This window comes from Urocitellus parryii, chromosome 4 (assembly GCF_045843805.1).
Source record: "Urocitellus parryii isolate mUroPar1 chromosome 4, mUroPar1.hap1, whole genome shotgun sequence".
Lineage (NCBI taxonomy): Eukaryota > Metazoa > Chordata > Mammalia > Rodentia > Sciuridae > Urocitellus > Urocitellus parryii.
In genome coordinates, this window is record NC_135534.1 from 31,552,983 (window position 1) to 31,575,326 (window position 22,344).

At 38.2% G+C, this 22,344-nt stretch overlaps 1 protein-coding gene across 1 annotated transcript in view; it reads right to left on the reverse strand.

Moving 5' to 3' along the window:
* Nucleotides 1–21,132, reverse strand: part of Caprin1 (cell cycle associated protein 1) — a 36,928-nt gene extending 15,796 nt beyond the window's left edge. Inside the window, exons 1-6 of the mRNA XM_026404095.2 lie at nt 20,955–21,132; nt 20,221–20,436; nt 6,280–6,342; nt 6,090–6,176; nt 3,432–3,670; nt 3,253–3,335 (exon numbers count right to left, since the gene is read on the reverse strand). Of these exons, the coding sequence (XP_026259880.1) occupies nt 3,253–3,335; nt 3,432–3,670; nt 6,090–6,176; nt 6,280–6,342; nt 20,221–20,436 (688 nt within the window). The 5' untranslated portion in view covers nt 20,955–21,132. The remainder of the gene's footprint in view (nt 1–3,252; nt 3,336–3,431; nt 3,671–6,089; nt 6,177–6,279; nt 6,343–20,220; nt 20,437–20,954) is intronic.
* Nucleotides 21,133–22,344: the final 1,212 nt, after the last annotated feature.

Here is a 22,344-nt window from a genome sequence, read left to right on the forward strand (position 1 = left end):
TACATGTCACAAAAACATGTATACATAAGATTATAAATTTCACTGAGAACAGAAAGGTATTACAGAGTGATAAAGAAGAACCTATTTAAGCTTTGTGTCCAAAAAGAAAAAAAAAAAAAAAACAGTAAAATTACATCATGAGAAGTAATACACACAGGCATAAAAGATTGGATCTAGTCAGACCACACAAAGTTTTCCTGTTGTAACTGCTACAAAAGCTGAGAGATGAGAAAAGGTACACAAAGTGTTTCAAGGCAGAGGAAAGAGCATTTATACAGTCCTATGCAAAGAAGAGTGCCAAATTCAAGCAAAAAAAAGGATCACTGTGACTTAAGCACAAGGAATAAGAAAAAGCATAGTAATAAAGATGATGCTGGAGAAGACTGGATAAAGGCCACATTGTGAATGCCCTAAAAGGAAAAATGCATGTAAAATATATTAAAACAAGGTCTTTGAAAGATTTTCAAGGGGAGGAAAGGAAGTAGATTCAGTTAAGCAACTGTATTATATAAAAAGACATAAAAGTGGAAGAAAAAGAGAGAAGTAGATAAACTCAAAAGGCAAACAAAAAGAGTATATATAGTATTCTAGGATATTGGAAAAGTAAGGAGCTAGGAAGGTATACACAAAATTATTCTGGATTTCCTCGCCTTGTATTATAAATCTGTATATAATAAAGCCATTCCCTGATTGGTCACTGTACAGAAAAATAAACTTTGAAGGCCATATTTGTTATGAAAGTTTTATAAAAGTAATCCTAATAAAACTATTTCTAGGGTCTAGGGTTGATAACCCCTGGTAAAGCGCTTGCCTAGCATATATGAAGGGTTTCACTCTCAGCACCACATTTAAATCTTAAAAAGGTCCATCAACAACTAAAAAAATATTAAAGACAAAAACTATTATCAGCCAGGTACAGTACATGCCTGTAATCAAAAAACAAACTACAAACTTAGAAATTTAATCCTTATTATTACACACAATAATGCTCAAGAAAATTTGATGAGTCTTGATGTATTGGTACAACTACTTTTTTAATAAAGCCAACAATTTATCAAACCTCCTCCAATGATAAATCCACATTTGTAACAAAACTTAAAAAGCCAAAGAGCTGTATAAAGAAACACATGTAATAAAAGCTAACAAATCAAGAAAATGATTTCTTACATGAAAAGACAGAAATGCATTGCACTTCATATTTTCTTAAAGCAAATATACTTAAAATCTTGCTAATTAAATCACAATTTTGCTAGGCTGGGGTTTCGGCTCAGCAGTAGAGCATGTGCGAGGCCCTGGGTTCAATCCTCAGCACCACATAAAAATAAATAAAATACATTGCATCCAATTAAAAAAAAATTTTAAATTTTTTTTAAAATTCATAGTTTTGCCAATGAACGCAAATAATCCAAGTCAATTCTAATAGCTAAGAAACAATGTATAAATATACATGTTTGCCTTAGTATGTTCAAAAATATAATTCCCTAATTCAATCTTCTAAACAGCAAAGACAAAATTCCATTCTAAACCAGGCACCGTGGCACACACCTGTAATCTCAGGAACTCGGGAAGCTTAAGCAGGAGGATTCTAAGTTCAAGGTCAGCTATATCAACTCAGTGAGTCCCTGCCTCAACATTTTTTAAAAAGCCAGATGCAATGGTGTTCACCTGTAATGCCAGCAGCTCAGAAGGCTGAGGCAGGAGGCTCATGAGTCAAAGCCAGCCTCAGTAACATAGCAAGGCCGTATCTCTAGAAACAAAATATAAAAAGTACTGGGGATGTGGTTCAGTTCTTAAGCATCCCTGGGTTCAACCCCAGATATCAAAAATAAAAATTTTTTAAAATAAACCTGGGATGAAGTTCAGGGGTATAATGCCCCCTTGTTTCAATCCCTAGTACCTGCCCCTACCAAAAAGAAAGAAAGAAAGAAAATCACCCCAATTTACCATAGTTAAAACTTGATTTAGTGAGATAGTAAAACTTCAACAACCTTTTGAAAAACAATCTCTCACTGCATATTTGAGGTATAATGTGTCCAATTAACAGCAGTGTAAGAACTAAAGAGTAAAGGCTAAAGCAATGACCATGAGTAAAACGTGTAAGATGAAATGTTCTCACAAAATTTCAGCCATAAGGAAAACCAGTCCCTACTTAACACCAACAACTCTGGAAAGTCAATCTGATATAAATCTAGTTCAAGCACAATTAAAGTTATATGTAAAACCATGTCAAGTGACCTGGATATAGCACAGTGGTTAAAGAGCTTGCCTAGCTAAAATGCGCAAGGGCTTGTGTTAGACACCTAGTGCAATGGCTTAGAACTATCCCCCAATGATCCATGGTAAAGGCTTGGTTGCCAGCCTGTGGTGCTATGAGATGGGAACCATCAAGAGAAAAGTCTGGGGCTGGCAGTCCAGTGCCTGCCCAGCATGTGTGAAGCACTGGGTTCTATCCTCAGCACCACATAAAAAACAAATAAAATTTTTAAAAAATATATTAAAAAATAAATAAATTAAATAAATAAATAAATAAAGGTTTAAAAAAAAAAGAAGGGACAAAATCTAGTGGGAGGAAGTTAGGTATTTGGGGATGTACTCTTAAAGGAAATATTGGTACCCTATGGCCCTCCTGGCTATCTGCTTCCCAACTGTGTTGAAGTGAGCAACTTTGTTCCACCACAGATTCCCCATAATGTTGGCCTTGCCACAGTCCCAAACCAACAGAGCCAGCTAACCATGTACCAAAAATCTCTGAAATTATTTCCTTCCTACCATCTCAAGAATTCTGTCATAGTAACAAAAAGTTGATTGACATCCAGCACCATAAAAAACACAAAACCATGTAAGTTAGGACTTCTATTTTTATAGACTATCACTAGTGGTTTTTTGGATTTGTTGGGGTACTAGGGACTAAACTCAAGGATACTTTCCCACTGAACTATGGCCCCAATCCTTTTAATTACTTATTTTCAGAGAAGATCTCCTTAAGTAGATGAGGTTGGCCTTGAACCTGCGTTTCTCCTGCCTCATCCTTCTAAGTGGCAGGAATTATAGGCCTGTGCAATAGTGCCCAGCAGTCACTAGTTCTGACTTATACAAAACACATATCACAAACACGCCCAAAAAGGATGCAAAAAGGAAATATAAAAGTAAACAGTAGATGAATGCAACTTATGCACTTCTAAATTTTAAACATCACTGTTAAGAAGAAAAATTCTTAAAAGTTAGAAAATTGACATTATTTTTAATACTTACAGGTTGTTCCACATACAGATTTTTCCTTCCCTTCCAGCAAGTCCCACAAATGAATGGAGGCATGTTCATATTGCTCGTTCAGCCTTATAATAAAAATAATAATTAAACAGCTAATTAATTACCTTTCAGTTATTAACAACTGAATACTCAGAAGTTTCTATTATCAAATAGGACTATACCTTAAACTCATGTCCCGTTCAGGGTCTACTAACTTGTAGAATTCATCCAACAATGACAATTCCTCTTCAGATAATATTGGTACTCCATTCAACCCTTGTTTCAAGTCTGTTCGCACTTCATCATCTCCCAATTTATCCAAAACATACTGTAGCTCAAGAACAGTTTTTAAACGTTTCTGTTCAGCTTCTTCTCTCATTAGCTGTTCCCGGCGTGCTGTCTTCTTTATTGTTTTCTGAATCTGTAAGAGAAAATAAAACTATAAGACACCAAAATTACAGCTTTTAAGTACCTTCCACTAACTTACAAGAAATATTTCTCTCTTCCTTTTTAATGTTTAGCATCAGTTTGGGGATACAAAAAGGTTAGTCTTTTGAAATCACTGCAGTGTTTTCCTTTCCACCTTTCTCCTTTCTCAAACTTCACAAGAACCAACTAACACAAATTTAAAAAAAAAAAAGCCAGGTACAAGGGTGCACACCTGTAATTCAAACAGCTTGGGAGGCTAAGCCAGGAGCATCTCAAATTCAAAGCCAGTCTCAGCAACTTAGCAACGCCCTAAGCAACTCAGGCAGACCCCGTCCCAAAATTTTAAAAAAAAAAAAATGGGATGTGGCTCAGTGGGGTTGATCACCCCTGGGTTCAATCCCCAGTACAATTAAAAAAGGGCAGGGGGCATATGAAATCTATATTAAAGGGAAAAATGGAAGAGGCCTTGGAGAAATGATAAAGGTTACAACAAGACAAATACATAAATGGTAGCAGAGTGGACAAATGAGACATTACCAATAAATGGAAAGTAAATGAATAATATATATGAACAGATAAGTTAGGATAGACAAGAAAGCTTTCAAGGAGAAAGTGACACCCATTAAAATAAATGGGTATTTCAATCTTAGGAGGGGCAGTTTAATGTCTCTTTTAGGTAGCTAGAGATAGAAAACACAAAGAGGCAGGAATATGAAAGGAAGAAAAAAAAAGAAGTAATAAAGATAGCTACTTTTGATTAAATAGCACAAGTAGGGAATAAGTTGAAAAACAGAAAGGGTAGGCTAGAGCCAGGTTTAAGTTCTTGAATATTAAATAAATTTACTGCCAATGAAGTTAAAGGTTCAGACGAAAGTTCTGTTAAAATAAAAGCAAAGAAGAATACAGATATTATAATTTATTCAGTGACAGTGGTTTCAGAAATGTTGTATTCTAAGTGGAACACACCCCTACCTGGAACTACTGTAGTCCCCAAAAGTTCGTGTGTTGGAAATTTTATCTCCTCAATACAAAGATTAAATTTTGGAAGATTAAAAGCTAATCAATGGATAAATGCTGCTGTTAAAGGGATTACTGAAGTGGGTTCACCCTCCTGCCTTTCCACTTCCACCACATAAAAGGATACAGCAAAGAGGTCCTCACCAGAGGCTGGTGCTTTGGTCTTGGACTTCCCAGCCTCCCAAACTAGGAGAAATAAATTTTCATTTTTTATGAATTACCCAGTCTATGGTGTTATTGAAGCCCAAAACAAACTAAGACATTACGTTTTGGGGCAAATCATCAAAATTTTTTCCTTCATCAAATATAATAAGATAGCATTAAGTGCTTAAAATGTATTAGTTATGAATCAAATACTCTTCTAGGCACAATCCTATGAATAGGGACTACTACTATTACCACTTTATAGATTAGAAAACTGATGTATTATGATGGCCTTTCTTCCCTGTCTTCTGGTTCTGTTTCTCTGGAACACCTTAATTAATACAGGAACAGTAACTCATCCAAAGTCACAAAACAAGTGGTAGAATCAGATTTAACCTAGGCAATCTGTTTCCTGAATCAGATCTCCTAATCCTTGTATTGTATTACTTCTCATGTAGTAGACTGTTATTTTATCAAATCAGAGATAACTTTATAATTTCAAAATTACTAGCCTTTCCTCAAACTACTTATTCAGAAACCTTAATTTTCTGTATTTTGTGTTAATTAGTGGAACTGCAAGATGGTCAGTAGAACTAAAGGAAATATGGAAAATGTTTATGTATATTTGCACAGCTAACTTTTTATACCAATGAGATTTTTTAATTCTTTTTCTTAGTTGTAATTGGACACAATACTATTTTATTTACTTGTTTTTATGTGGTGCTGAGGATCGAACCCAGTAACTCACATGTGCGAGGTGAGCATTCTGCCTCTGAGCCACAACCCCAGCCTCACCAATGAGATTTTTAAGGTAACTATTTTATGACTTTTGTCCTATCTCAAAACTTAGTTCTTTTAAAAGACATCTTTCAGGTGTTACAATAAAATACACAGAACTGGAAGGTATCTTAGATACAACTGGATCCTCTGGGCCTGGTGGCACGCAACTGCAATCCCAGTGACTCGGGAGGCTAAGGCAGAAAGAGACCAGCCTCTGCAATTTAGTGAGGCCCTAGGCAATTTAGTAAGACTCTGCCTCAAAATAAAACCAAAAAAAGGAATGAGGATGTGACTCAGTGGTTAAGCAGCCCTGGGTTGAATCTCTGGTACCAAAAAAGATATAACTGGATCCAATCTTCTCACCTCATAGAGAGCTTATAAATGTAATGGAAGAATTAAAATCCAGAAGACAAATTTTTCCACTAACCCTATTTTTAGCATATCATAAACGTATATTATCGTTTACATACATCTTGACTTAATGCCATGAAACTTCTCTGTAGTTCTTTTGCAAACTCCAAATTATTTGTGACTTCCTGGTATTTTGATACAGCATCCTAAAATGACAAAAACAGAACCCAACTTTACTAGAATCATGAGAACTGCAAAATTCTTCAAAATAGTAAGCACAAAATCTTTAATAAAATATAACATCTTTACCAGCTGATCTTGATTAAGCCTTTCCCCTTTATTCATTCGTTCCTGGTAATCATCAAGCTTCCCCTATTAAAAACAAAAAAATTACATTTCACAAAGTATATATCAGCTTAAGTTAAAACTGATAAAACCAAGCAGTCTTCAAAGTTTTTCTCAAATTTTGCTGTAAGTATGCTTGAGATATACTCCAGATTAAATAACATATTAAACAGTACATTTAATATTGAACTAAAAAATAAATTTAAATAATTACCATTGCTGAATGATATCAAATACCTGTAAATCAATGAAACAACATCGGTTATCTTTCAGGGTACTCAAAAAAGTGGTAGATAGGCCAGGCATTTGGTTCCTAATCACAAAGGAGAGAGTCACAATTTGGTGAGGATTCTGTTTCCACCCAATAAGCATATCCGACATTTATAGTGTTAAATTTTTGTGGCCTCCCTTCCCTTCTCCGATCCTTCAAAGGATCCATACATAGTACAACAAAGAGGGTATCTTCCTGAATAAATCCATGGGCAAATTGTCTTTGATACACTTTATGCATCTTTGAACAACATGAGACATTTCCAAGTTACTATTTTCGCCTATGGGCAGTATACCAATCAACAACTTTGCTAGTAATTAAAAATGAAGGTAAAAAAATGATCTTCTGGTTTAAGATGACCACTATTTACTAAGTTGAAAATTTTGAAGGTTTTCCAAACTACCACTATTAGATAAGATCCTAAAGAAAAAAGATACTTAGGTAATATAAGAGTCAAGAATTCAGTTAAGGGTTGGAAGATAGGAAATAAAACAAATCTAAACTAAGAGGAAAAATAACCATAATAAATTTTGAAGACATATAGTTACTTAGCAATAGTAACACTAATTAAAAAATCAAATACACAGCAACATTTTGATAAGGAGGCTTCAGAAACCAGGTTAAAAGCAATAGAAATTTTTTGGGTTTTGTTTTTGTTAGGTTAAATAATCCATTTTCTTTGTACCAGAAACAAATCAACTTGCATAACCACCCTATCCTTAACTTAAAGGTATCACAATTAGTCACACTGAATGTAAATAAAACCAAGATAATTATTAAAACATTAGAAGTTAAGGAAAGTATGCGATTTTATTTAGTTGAACTACTTCACACTATCTGTAAGTCTTCAGCTAAAGAGGTATAAAATTCAAGTCTACTGGTTGAAAAATAGTTTACACTGATCTGGTGGGCATAACCCCAATTGCAAAAGATGTGCTCAAATACCTTAGCTCTAAGGGTCAACAAAAACAGCCCATTCCTTTTTAGAAAGAACAGGCTATTTTTCTTTTTCCCTGGAACTACAGATTTAACCCAGGGCACTTTTCCACTGTGTCACATCCCCAGTCCTTTGCTGAGAGTCTCACAAAGTTGTTGTGGGTCTCACTAAGTCACTGAGGCTGGCCTCAAACTTGTGATCCTCCTGCCTCAGTCTCTGAAGTTTCTGGGATTAACAGGCATGCACTGCTGTTGCCAGCATCTGTTTTTCTTTTTAGGAACAAGAAACTAAACAAGCTCTGCTTTTAATTTATGACTCAAGATATTCCAAAATAAAAAAGAGTTATAGTCAAGAATCCTAAATTTAGAAATGTACAGATAATAGCCAGGTGTGATGACACACTCCCACAATCCCAGTGACTTTGGAAACTGAGGCAGAAGGACCACAAGTTCAAGGTTAGCAGTGGCAATATGACCCTATCTCAAAATACAAAATTTATAAGAGTTAGGGATGTAGCTCAGTGGTAAAGTACCTATGAGTTCAATATCCATTACCTAAACAAATACAGATAAATAGAAGATTTGCAAACAGAAGGGCCTAAAATTCAGTGCTAATTTACAGTGGGGCAGAAGGTAGGGCGTGCTAGTGACACTGCATTTATTATTTTCTTCATTTATTATCTTCCTTTTTTCCTATATTAGTATATATTTTTTAAAGAAATTTGTTAAATCTAGAAATAAAACAGTATACTATATCTCTCACAGAGTAGTTTTGTTTTGTACTCTTTAAATATTCTGCAATGAACATACAATAAAAATGATTATAATTACATGCAATTTGAAAGACAAGATGGACAGATTTCAGGATATTGTTAAGACTTTCAAGAGCTATGACTAGGATAGTAGGATAAGCTATCAATAGCAAAAAAGCTTCAATTTTTCACACAATAACAAATTTAATATTCAGCCTACCTGAGACCTATGACAGATTACATTTTCCCAAAATAGCTACAACATCTGCAGGCCCATATGTGATTTATAATGTGACCTTGGTACTGCCCCATTAAGAACTAGAACAATTCCCCGGCTACTGTAACTTTATGGGCTCAAACCAGTACAGTATAAGTGATCCTGTCTGACTTTCAAGGCCAAGCCATAAAAGCTATGCATCTCTGCCTTGTTTACTGGTCACTATATCACTTGTATTTGGAGCCCTTGGCCATTATACAAGAAATCCAATAACCCTGAGGTTGCCATGCTAAAAATGAAGCAAGCCATGAAGGGAGGTCTCATTTAAAAGCTCTGGTCAGCAATACTGTGTTCAAGTCACCCCAGGCCAGACATTCAACATGAGTAAAAAAGTCAATCTTTCTTCCTCAGGCAATATAGAACAAAGACATCAACCCTGTTGTGTGCCCAGTCTGAATCCCTGAGAGATAGGCAGAAATCTGTGAGCATAATAAAATGTATGGTCTTAAGACCTTAAATTCTGGATTAGTCTGTTACAAGGTAATAACTGGAACAAGGTAAAAAGAAAAATGAAAAGTAGCCACCAATGAAACTCTAGCTTCCTGGTACACAAACATCTGTACAAACATCTGTAAAGAATATTGTCAATGCAAACTATGTAAAAGAAGCAAGGCCAAAAATGGTACATGCCTATAATCCCAGCTACTCAGGAGGCTCTGAGGCAGAAGGATTGCAAGTTTGAGCAATTCAGCAAGACTCTCTCAAAATTTTTAAATTTCTATAACAGTTGGGAATGTAGCTCAGCGGCTGGGCACAACCAGCTTCAATCCCCAATGTGACCAAACAAAAAATAAAAAGAACTCTGCACTGCCAAAGCAAAGACGTATTTTACTAAACTCACATAAATTTTATATTATTGTTAACATGTTTTTTGCTTTCCAACCCATAACAATTTGAAAGCTGAAATTCTTGAAGTGAGAAGGATATCTACAACCACAACAAATAAGTTAACTATGATGAAAGAAGTATGTCAAGTCATAACTGAACAACCTCAAAAATCTCTAACATAGGATTCCCAAAAAGCACACCACAGTTCCTTATACTTAGTTGAATTTCCCAATCAAAAAATGCAGTAATCCCAGCATGCAAGTAATCCCAGAGGCTGGGGAGCTGAGGAAGGAGAATCCTGAGTTCAAAGCGAGTCTCAGCAAAAGTGAGGCGCTAATCAACTCAGTGAGACCCTGTCTCTAAATAAAATACAAAATAAGGTCGGGGATGTGGCCCAGTGACCAAGTGTCCCCAAGTTCAATCCCTAGTACTCGCCAGCCCCCTGCTTTAAAAAAAAAAAAAATGCAGTAAGCTAAATGAATGCAGCTATACTTTCTAATAACAATAGTTTCATCATAGCATTACAAAAGTTCTTCTGTTAACAATTAATACCTTCTACACTACTATTAGAAATATATTATCTATCCCTTGAACCTTGCTCACACTTCAGAAAAGTAGGTTTCTAAGCCTGGCCAAAATACTAAGAAATGCATTCACTGAAGAAGTAACCAAAACTCAATAACAAAACAACTGAATCACAATTTTAAAAAAAAACTGTTTTAAAGGACACTAGTTTTTTTCTTTACCAGTATAATGTAGGATCTCTCTCCACTGTTTAATATATAATCAGATCTTACACAGCAAAGACTCTATGCTGGTCTATCAATGATTCTCATAATTCTCAAACCAGCAACATCAGTATCAACCGGGAAACTGTTAGAAATTCAATGTCTCAGGCACTACCCTAAATCTACTGAATTAGGACCCAGCAACCAAACTCTTACTGGGTGACTGTGCATACCTAATTTTGAGAAACACTCACATAGGTCAAAAACATTATAATTCTCTTATAATAGCAAATCCAATAGTACTGAGAAGTAAGAAACTATTTTGAATCACTCATACAGTACTCTGCCAGGTGGAGTGATACACACCTGTAATCCCAATGACTCAGGAGGCTGAAGCAGGAGAATCTCAAGTTTGAGGCCAGCCTCAACAATTTAGCAACGTCTTAATTTGGTAAGACCCTATCTCAAAATAAAAAGGACTGGTGATGTGGCTTGGTGGTTTAGTGCCCCTGGGTCCAATCCTTAATATCAAAAAAAGAGATAAAATTGTGGCCTTAGAAACCAGCAAAAGGCAACCTCAATTTGGAAATACATCACTTAAAAGTTCAGCTCTAGGGGCTGGGGATGTGGCTCAAGCGGTAGCGCGCTCGCCTGGCATGCGTGTGGCCCGGGTTCGATCCTCATCACCACATACAAACAAAGATGTTGTGTCCGCCAAAAACTAAGAAATAAATATTTTTTAAAAAATTCTCTCTTAAAAAAAAAAAAAAGTTCAGCTCTAAAGAATTCAGAAAACTTGTGGGGCTTAATGGTGCACCTTGTAATCCCAGCAACTCAGGAGGCTGAGGCAGGATGACCACAAATTCAAGGCCAGCCTGAGCAACTTAGTAAGGCCCTAAGCAACTCTGCAAGACCTTATCTCAAAATAAAACATAAAAAAGGGCTGGGGATGTGGCTCAGGGTAAAGTGTCCCTGCATTCAATTTCCAGTAGTAAAAAAAAAAAAAAAAAAATTGAAAACTTGACTGGTGATTTCCAGTCAGCTTATAAATCTAGTTAACACCTGCATAAGATTCACTTGTGATCTGCTACTACATTGTATCCCTAGGTGGTACATTTATCATATCTTTTCACTGTGAATTAACCCCAGAAAAAATACTTTATGATTAAATTCAGTGATGTGAAAATTTGCACTAGAAACAAAAAGCTTCTTTAGGACAATCAATTCATTCAATTTCTGCTTTGCAAAACAGGTAGTTTTAGGTGATAAGGGAAAGGACATAGCATTGCACTGTGGGTCCAAATACTACAAGTTGCCTCATCTTTGAAAGAGTAGACTACTCGGAAATGATATTATTATGGCCTTTTAATTCCTATTGTTATGGACTATTCAAGTGACTTACACAAAGCCCAATTAGAAAATCTTCACCTTATCCTAAACTGAGAGAGTAAATAACTTGCCTAAGGTCACAGAAAAACCTTTTGTGCTTCAGTACCCCTCCCTGGATTCCAGCTGTTGCCACACTTAATTTCTGGTTTCCTCCTTTCCCTTCACAAATTAGATTATGTTGCTGAATCACAGTACATCTCAATCTTCCAGTCTTCCCTGAGCTTTTCATCGTCAAACTTTCATTACTGAATGGGTTTTTCAATCAGTATTGCAAGATGGATATCCAAGACAGATGTCCTTCCAAGCTTTGCCCCTTTACTATTATATCCAACAAATTCCGTAAACGAATGGGATATTTTTAAATTATACATTCAAAAAAATGGGGAGATGAGAGAACTCAAAAATAAATAAATATTCTTCAACTAGGTAACCGTAGTCATAAGATTGATAGGAAACAAAATCTGAAAAAAACTAATCTTGTTATGTAACTCCTGTTCTTAATTAAGGAGACCTCTAAACTGGGACACAATAATTAAGAATTAAGTCTAAAATAAAAAAGTAAGACCACCTATGTATACTTTTATGTATTCAGGTAAAATAGCTTCTGGAGTACAGAAAAACAAATGCAGACAATGAAAGATAAAGATTTCTTTTCCTCAACATTCCATAATCTTGATTGGCTTTTCCAGATATTATTTCAAGTCATCAATGCCTGCAGACCCCATTCTTCACCTAGAGAAACATCAGTTCTGACTTTGCTCAAGTTAACAGACGAGTTCTGCTTTCCATTCACTTTCCCCAAATTAAAATGAGACTCAGTAACTATAAAATTCATGAGACAAGAAAGATAATAAGTAAAAGTTCCATCAGCATTTAAAACAACAGTAGAGAAACATATACAGCAATTCATAGAAGATCCATTAACAACTATTTTCAAATGCTGGAAGCATACTCACATAGTACCGTGTCTGCTATTCCAGAACACAGGAAAGAATATTTAAGATTGGTGGGGGTGAATATAATTCTTAACATCAACAACTTAAGAAACTCCAAATTTTAAACAGACTCAGAAATTAGCCTTTACCAGGCCCTAGAAAACTAGTTAAAGCAGAGAATAAATGAACATCTGTCAGAAATGACAGATATCTGAACACTGGGAACAGTTAAAGAATGCTAAATTAGATGTCATCTAAGAACTCATTACAGGATAATTTTTCAAGCAGGTTAAAAGTATTCAGGAGTTTAAAAAAAGATAGCTAAGTGTGTTGGTGCACTCCTGCAATCTCAGGAAATCGGGAGGCTAAGTAAGGCAGGAGGATCACAAATTCCCAGCCAACCTGTGAGACCCTTTCTCAAAAAATATATATGAAGATATAAATATAAAAATATAAAGAGTTCTAGTATCAGGTTGGGAATGTGGCTCAAGTGGTAGGACGCTCACCTGGCATGCATGAGTGAGGCACTGGGTTCGATCCTCAGCACCACATAAAAATAAAGATATTGTGTCCACCTTAAAAAAAATTATATGTTCTAGTATCACCTATTTTGAATAAATATCTTAAAAAGTCACAGGGCAGGGTGGCACAGGCCTATAATCCCAGCAGTTTGGCTAGGGAGGCCAAGTTTAAATCTGGCCTCAGCAACTCAGCAAGGCCCTGAGCAACTTAGCAAGTTTCTGTCTCTCAATAAAACAAAAATTTAAAAAAAAAAAAAAAAAAAGGCTGGGGACATGGCCTAATGGTTAAGCACCTCTGGATTCAACCCCAGGTATCAAAAAAAAAAAAAAAAAAAAACACTTTAAGAAAAATCTAAAGCTTAGATTTGGCATGTAGCTCAGTGGTAAAGTATACTGCCCAGCACGAACAAGGCCCTGGGTTCAATTCCCAGCACCACAAAAAAAAAAAAAAAAAAAGGTCTAAAGCTTGTAAACTTGAAAAAACAAATTATTACAGTGTCAAAGGATACCTTTTGAATTATTAGTTGCTTTAACCAAGCTACTCATGAGGAATTCACATAGGTTATTTATACACATTCCTTGAGAGTTCAATGCAAAAAGATGTGAATCTTAATTCGAAATGGAGACCAGGAGGGGTTTTTTAGTGATTAAAGTACATAACAGGGGCTGGGATGTGGCTCAAGCAGTAGCATGCTCGCCAGGCATGCGTGCGGCCCGGGTCCGATCCTCAGCACCACATACAAAGATGTTGTGTCCGCCAAAAACTAAAAAAATAAATAAATATTATATACTTTTATTTTTAAAGAATTTTAACAATTAATTCTATGTTTAAATAACAGTATTGGCTGAAATGCAAAAATGTCTAACTTATGACAGTTCTAATGTGAAGGCATTATCTTTGTTCTCATCTAAATGACTATTCCCAAATTTTGCTTATTATCCAGAGTATTTTACTTGCTGCCCACCTGAAACAATAATAAAAATTCCATTTTAACTTAAAAAAAAAATCACTGCAAGTAAATAACTGTACAAAAAGCATTTTTACCCTCATGGATTAATCAATTTTAATGGATTTTCCCTCCCATCTTAGGAGTTTTGTTAATGAAGCTACACATATCTCTTCGTAATGACAATCTAACTTGGAAATATACTTAGCATATATGTGCAACAAAGCACTGGGTCTGACACAATGGAATACAAAAATTGATAATCTCTGTCCCCAATTAGCTTACCACCAATTAGAAAAACATCAAGGTTAAGAACATAAAGCAGTAAAAAATGTCAAGGATGTGACGGGTAGAGACAATAGGCAGTAAAAGTTATTAAAGGAAACAGACTACTTTAATTGAGCTTAGTCAAAAAGCACACCTTCCTTTTTCCTCAGGAAGTATGAATTTTGAACTCTACCCAATAAAGGTCTCTTTCTATTCGTGGTTTTTACACTCATATTTCTATCTAACAATATCATTAGTAGGAAAAAAATTTAAGGGGCTGGGGATGTGGCTCAAGCGGTAGCGCGCTCGACTGGCATGCCTGCGACCCGGGTTCGATCCTCAGCACCACATACCAACAAAGATGTTGTGTCCGCCAAGAACTAAAAAATAAATAAGTATTAAAAATTCTCTCTCTCTCTCCTCTCTCTCTCTCTTTAAAAAAAAAAGAAAAGAAAAAGAAAAAAAGAAAAAAATTTTAAAATGAGCTCAAGCCAAACAATTTTCAGTTCTAACTTTGGCTGAACTTCCCTTCTGACACTTCTCTGTCTTCTCCAATGTATATCTATCATTTACTTCCCCCGGGGGGGGGGGGGGGGGGGGGGGAAGAGAAGAACCACTTACTAGAAGATTTCTAGGAACTTGGAACACAAGAATTGAGGTGGAGTTCAAAACCCAATTGAGTCAAATGTATGAAAGAGGATATATCATGAGCTCTGTAATGTTTTGAACGATAAATTTAAAAAAAAAAAAAAAAAAAGAATTGAGGTGGAAAGGTTGTCACACCTGCTATTTCTCTCCACTGGTAATGCATTCCCAAAATTTTTCTGGTTTACAATATACCAGGCGCTTTAGTAGAAACTGGCAAATGTACATTTGGGGCTTACCTACTGAAGAAGAAAAACTTCACAATTTAAGCTTTAAAAGTTAATTTCAACTAATAAGAAAAAAATAAATGCTTTTTTAAAAAGTTAAGTATCATTACAACAATAGCTGATACACTGGACCTCACCATACTGATGTTCTCAGAACCCCATTATGTGGACAACCTAGAAAGTTGAGCAATAAGATATTAATAAAGATTAAAATAGTACTAATCTTCACATAGCCCTAATAAAGATCAAAAAATTTGAAAATGAAAAGCATTTTTCTTTCTCATTCAGGTTGTCAAAACGAAGAAATTCTAATTTAAAGGATTTGAAGCAAAAGGTCTTACTTGGTTCTACACAACAATTAAACACTAAGAATTACACTAATATTGTAGAATACTACAAATTCTAATTACCCCCATAAAACATTACAAGAGACATTGGAAATCACCCATTCCAACCTGGGTCTTTTTATATAAACATCTCTATTTCCTCTTCTATAAAATTAACTGTGGCTAAATTCTAGGGTGTTTTTCAGCTCCTTTAAAAAAAAAAAACTTGGGGCTGGGGATGTGGCTCAGCGGTAGCGCGCTCGCCTGGCATGCGTGCGACCCGGGTTCGATCCTCAGCACCACATACCAACAAAGATGTTGTGTCCGCCGAGAACTAAAAAATAAATATTAAAAACAATTCTCTCTCTCTCTCTCTCTCTCTCTCTCTCTCTCTCTCCCTCCTCTCTCACTCTCTCTTAAAAAAAAAAAAAAAAAAAAAACTTAAAGATTCTATAACAATGTGGTTTAATCTTTTATAAGTAAACATACTTTTTTAAAATATGAAATAGTACTAATCTTCACACAGCCCTAAGAAATTACTTAAAATTATGGTAAATTGTAGCTCAATCTGTAAATGACACAAAATATATTTGAATATTTGCCACACACAAAGAATGCTTAAGTAAAATATTTTGGCCAGGTTAAAAAAAAAACAATCCATTCCATTATAATACTTATGATTCTGTGCTCACCTCTGAAAGAGACATAGAAATTCACAGCTTAACCTTTTAAAATACTTCCTTGATACATACACATGTGGAGAGAAAGAGAAATATTAAGCAATATAACTTTTTTTCCTGTGGCAAGGTGAATGCAAAACAAAGTAATCTTGTCCTCAAATTAAGCATTACAGCCTTTTTTTCTGAGACAAGGTGAATGCAAAACAAAGTAACCTTGCCTTCTGCATTGCAGAGGAATAGCTCTTGCAACCAATGGAGAAGCTGATACATTGGAGATCCTAAATGTCAAGAAAATTCAGATGTTAGCCCCAAAAAAGATTTTACTTATAAAATAGTTAAGGATGGGTTTACTCCAAAATACTTAAAATAAATCCTGTACAACAGCTGCATCAAAAATTCTAAGTAGAGGCACAGGGCAATGTTCTAAAAAGTATCCTCAAACTCACATTCTTTTTTACATAAATAATATTAACTACAAAGACATAAAGTACCTAAAGACTTTAGGGAGCAGTATAAAAACACTACTTTTTGACGTCAGTTTTGGTTACATATTGGTTATAGGTTTGTTTGGTTTTTTTTTAAGCAAGAGAACACTGGTTAATCTTTCATCTACCAAAGTCACTAGAGTATAAACCTATTATATTTACAGAGTATAACATTTAAATGTCATCTACTCACACATCCCTTATTCTACTTCAAATTGATTTCATCTTATAATATCAAGTGAATTTTCTTTTCAGTTAACATTAGGACTTGATTTCAAAATACATCTTGCATAGCCTAATGCCCAATTCTGTACAAATGAACTGATGATGAAAACTAGGTAGTAAATCACTCAATCCAATATTACTGTATTTTATAATCAGTTAAATTTGTGAATCAAGTTTTACATTTGATTCTTTATCACAACTGTATTTTTTCTCTTCCTTAACATTCGTGTACTTTTTATTAGCCCAAATTAAAAAAACACCAAGCCATTTTCTTGCATTATATAATAGGATCATATTTCATCAACGTTAAGCATGCATTTTCACTGAACAGATGCTTAGCTTTCCTCTAAAGGCTCAAATAATTAGAAAATGTGCGTAACTTTTTTCCAAATGAAATACACTCATTTCAATTCTCTTTTTTAAAGTGATACTATATCATCTATTAGTCATTTCTGTTAACATACTTGATTTTACAATCCAGCATTTTGGCCCAGATGGTTCCAGTGTTGACTGGTAAGAATGAGATACAGTTCAAACACAAGTTGCAATTAAATTGACTAAAAAAATAATAATAATCCAGTTGAAAAGAAAGGAGTTTTTCTAAAAAGGAATTCAAAACCGATTTGTAAGGCAAATCCTCTATTTTGCATTACAAATAGGGTTCACTTCTGAAAGAAACAGTTATTAAATCCTCTCACACAGCAATCATTTAGTTAAAAAATAAAATTAAAATCATGTGTTTAAATTAGGAGAAAGCCTTGAGTTTCTCATAAAGTAAAATACATCAGTATAAGTAAAAAATATAAGTACTGTTACCTCAACTATTTAACAAGTAGGTAAGTCTGTGACTTATCAAGAAGTCTCACCAAAGGGCTAGGGTTGTGGCTCAGTGGTACCTCCCAAGTGCGGGGCCCTGGGTTTGATCCTCATAAAATGAATAAAGATATTGTGTCCAACTACAACTAAAAAACAAACATTTTTTTTATAAAAGAAAAGTCTAACCAAACTGTAACTTGATCTTCCCACCTCTATTTAGCACCCCAAAACACGGACATAGAAACTGAGATACTAAATACGTTAATTTTATGCAGTTTGTTGAATCTCCATCATTACAAGGCAATCTTTCAGTACTATCTGCCCTGTCAGTAATCTCTATAATTAATATTACTAAATACATTTCTTTCTCTGCCATCATTTAGGGAAAAAGGATGCCAATGTATAGTAATTAATACACAACTATACACCAGTGATCATTTGATTCAAGTTCTCTCGAGGGCTTATAAATTAGCTTTCTTGTACTTTTTCAGATAAACTAAACACTAGTATCCAAATGTCACCTTATGGCTGCTAATCAGTATATGACTTTATATGAATGCCTTTGAAGAATATACATTTCTATATTTAAAATATTACACCATTAATATTCCCATTTTAAAAGAAAATAAGACAATTCCTGGAAATTCTGAAAGTTAAGCCATTCAAGCATCAGCCAGAACAACAGAAATGTTTACTGAATTAAAAGGATTTTAAAGGTTGGGGTTATAACTCAGTTGGTAGAGCACTTGCCTAGCACGTGTGAGGCACTGAGTTCTATCCTCAGCACCACATAAAAATAAACGAAGGTATTGTGTTCATCTACTATAAAATATTTTTTAAAAAGAGAATTTAAAAAGATACCCTAGTTAGTCTCAATTTCAAAATAGGGTAGCAAAAGCTAAACCACATGGCAAGACTCAGAAGATAGTTACCTTAGGTAAGCTTACTCTCTTCCACCTTTATAGTTACTAAAAATACTTTTTACCTCATTAATACATAAATGTATTATTCCAATTACTTATTTTAAGACATATTTGTATACCAAAACAATAATCAAAAGAACTAGATTTCAAGATTTAATATCTCTCAATTTCAAATAAAGTCCAGGAAATTAAAGTAAAATCCCCAACCTTCAACATTGAAGGAAATGAGACAGAATATCAAAGCTTACTATTTGTTTTAAAACTCTCCCCAAAATGTAAAACGAATCAGTAAATAAGCAATTAAAATAACTGAGACCTAAATATCGCCATTTTTTTCCAGTTTACTTCCCACAGCCCAAATTTGAGCCAAACATTATCAACACCTGAAGTAACAACCAGGTGGCTGGCTAAATATGCATTTTAATGTGATTTCTTTACAATTCGAGATGTTACACTAAATACACTAGAAACAGACAATTAGAAGCTATCAAAGCAAAGTTATATTTCACTTTTTAAGGTAAAAGGCAAGTTAGTACAATAATCAGATGTAATCACCCCATTTTTTGTACTACCTATTTGTGTCACCCTTTCCACTGCTAATCTTACTGAAAAGTTGAATTACTCTGTGAAGATCCTTTCTCTACCTAGCTCTACACACACATACACACACACAAACACAAACACACAGTTGATACACTGTCCTGCGCTGAAAGCATAAAACAAAAGGCCGACTTGAAAACACATCTCACCGTTATGGCCTAGAATAGTTAAATAATTAAATTTTTTAAATTGTGGGTGTGGCTCGATTTTTGGAGCGGGGCGAGGGAGGCCAGTCCGGGCGGCTGCTGGTCTCTGCCCTCCCCCTCTGCTTTCGCTTTGTGCTCACAATGCAGCTCCTGTACAGCGCTTCCCTCTCCCCGCAGCCGCCGCCATGTTAGACACTCTCTCCATGTGCCCGGAGACCTAGCGACCGTCTCAGGTCCACCCTTGGCCCACCCCCGGCGAATCTCAATCATTGCAGTCCCCCTGCCCCTTTAAGAGTCCCCCAGGGGCAAAAAGTCGCAGCAAAAAAATCATCTCAAGACAGTCCTGGGTCTGAGGCTCCGGGGGCACCTACACAATTGAAACAAAGAGGGAGACGCAGGAGAGCCCCCCAGAGGGGGGCGGAGGACCGCAAATCCAAGACCCACTCCACCTGGGCCCGACGGCAGAGCGACCCTACTCCAGGCTCTAAACACTTCGCTGCCGGGGAAGCACAGGGGCCACTCAGGCCTCGAGGAGCCGGTAACGGAGCGGACAAACCCCACGGCAAGGGGACGCAGGCCACCCAACTCCACGAGGCAGTCGGTTGGGCCCGAGTCCCCCACCCGGCCCGCTCCATTTCTTCCCCACTGGCCCCATCAAAGACGCCCGGCCTCGGTGAGAGAGAGGTCCTGGCTGCAGGCCCCCGCCCTTGGCATCCCACCCCCGCAGGCCAAGAGGCCAGACCCACAGCGGGAGGACCAAAGAGGCCTGGGGCAGCGCGAGTCCGCATCAGGTGACAGGCACCTCCCCTAGGAGCCCGTTTTGCGGGCATCGAGCGCCGGTTCACCGTGGAGACGCGACCTGGGGGCGGCGGGACCTGGTGAAGCGCCAGACATGGGAGGAAGTCAAAGCTACAGCTGCAGGGTCGGGGGGCGCCGGTCCCGGATGCCGCAAGCCCTCCCTCTCCCGCCAACTCCTAGCACCTTTTTCTTCTCCAGGTTCCGAAGTTTCTTGTCGATCACCCCGAGAATCTGCTTCATGGCCTCGGTCTGGACAGCGCCGGTGCCGGTTGCTGGGTGCTGAGAAGCCGGCGCAGCTGCTCCGGCCCCCGCTGCCGCCTCACTCCCGGAGGAACCCGACGGCGGTGGCGGTCCAGACGACTTGCTGCCGCTTCCGCTGTGGCTGGTGGCCGAGGGCATCTTTAGACCGAGAGGAGAGAGAAGAAAAAGCGGGAGGAAGGACAAGAGCGGCGAGTCAGGAGACGGACGGAGCGAGACGCGGGACAAAACGCGCAGCCGGCGGGAGCTTGCGCGAGTGGTGGGGGAGGGGGCGGCGCGCGCCGCCGGCAGGAAGAGAGCGCGGGCGCGCGCGCGACCCGCCAGCGGGGCGCCCGGCCGCCCCGCCCCTCCCCCGCGCGAGCCCAGGCTCGGCCCGCCCGCCCCGGGGCACCGTACTCGGGCCGGGGGCGGGGCCTCCCAGCGCGGCTGCCAACGGCCAGTACAACGGTCCCACCGGGGCGGGCCAGGACTCGTCGCCTTCCGAGGGAGGGGAGAGAGAGGTCAGGGCCAGGGGTGGAGAAGGGAACTGAAAATGGCTGGAGGAGTGGGGAGGACTTGAGGACAAGCCCCTCGCGACGCTCCGGCCGGTCCGGAGGTAAAGGACACTCGGGTGCAGCGGCCCTCTTCCCCTTCAGCGCCTCGGTCCGGGTGGCGCTCACCGTGCGCGCGCGGAGCCGCTGGAGATCCCGAGTGGGCAGCTGAGGGGGCGAGGGTGGCGCTGCGTTCCGAGGAGTGTCGTGCGCTCCGTGGGCGCAGGCAGCTTCGCCCTGTCCCCTTCGCACCGAGAGCCGCTCCTAGTGAGGCGAGCGCTGGCAGCGGGAGGGACTTAGCCAGCCAGCCCTCGGGGCGCGGGGGCCTTCGCGGCCGTCGGGCTGCCCGGCGCGAATGCCTGCCGGGAAGCGCCCGTCCTGCCCCCTCCCCGCACGGTCTAAGCCCTTGAGCCGGGGGCCGGCCACACGGAGCAGTTCGGAACCGTCCCCGGAGTCCGTAGTAGCGGTGTGTTTGAGTTTTGAGCAAAATGGAAGCTGGGGTCCTTCAGGCGAAGTCGCTTGGCGTCCAAACGGGGACAATAGGTGTCAAGCATCTGCTGTGGAGCTAGCGACTGCCCCAGGAAGATCCCTTATTTGGTGGGGGTGGGGGCAAAGGGGGTACGTGGGGTGGGTGGATGGTGCATTCCCTATTTCTAGAATTCCTTTTGTAATGCAGAGCGAGTAAATTTCCTCACCCCTAGAGGTCTTTTGAAAAAAAGACAATTTGCTTCTTCCCCACAAAACAATCACCCAGTGACCCAGGAGTTCTCTGTAGAATGCGTGGGGAATGAGCGTGGTTGGTGGCTTTTGAAGTCTTGAAACTACGGGCTCAAGTTAAAAATCATTTTCGGCTGCTTTGAGCTGACATGTGTCTCATAGGCCTAAGTATTATGAATTATTAGGCATTTCGTTTGTTTTAGATTTACCTAAAACTTTGAAAGAGAGTGTTGAATGGAATACCATTTTTTTCTCCCTCCAAGAGAATTATTCCGGGTTTGGGGTGGGGTGGGTGTGGACAGCAAACAAAATGAGAAACCAACTGCTGGAGGGAAATGTATTAAAAGGATTATAATCAGTGGAAAATTCAGCAAAATAATGTTGTATAGAAACAGTAAATTATCAATTTATAATTTAAATTCCATGAAAAAGGAGATTTGGATGAAAGTTCTACCAAACCCACTGTTCCCTAAGGAATAAAATGTGTAATACTGGCTGGCAACTGTGCATCCTGAGGGATCCTGGGGAAACAACAGCCTCTGGCCTTGAGATATTACAGTTAGCGGCAAAGTCTCTTTATAATAGTCATTCAAATATTTATTGAACACCTTAGTGTATGCTAGGAACTCTTTGGTGCTACGGATTGTGATCAAAATCTCTAGTTTTGTTACAGCTGTTTACCAGTGACAAGTCCTTGCTTCCCCAAATGCTGAAGTATAACACAGAGAAGCACGCAGAGGCAAGTGTAGAGTGAAAGTGGAGGCTTTATTAAAGGACAGCAGAAAGACTTCTCCCCTGAGGA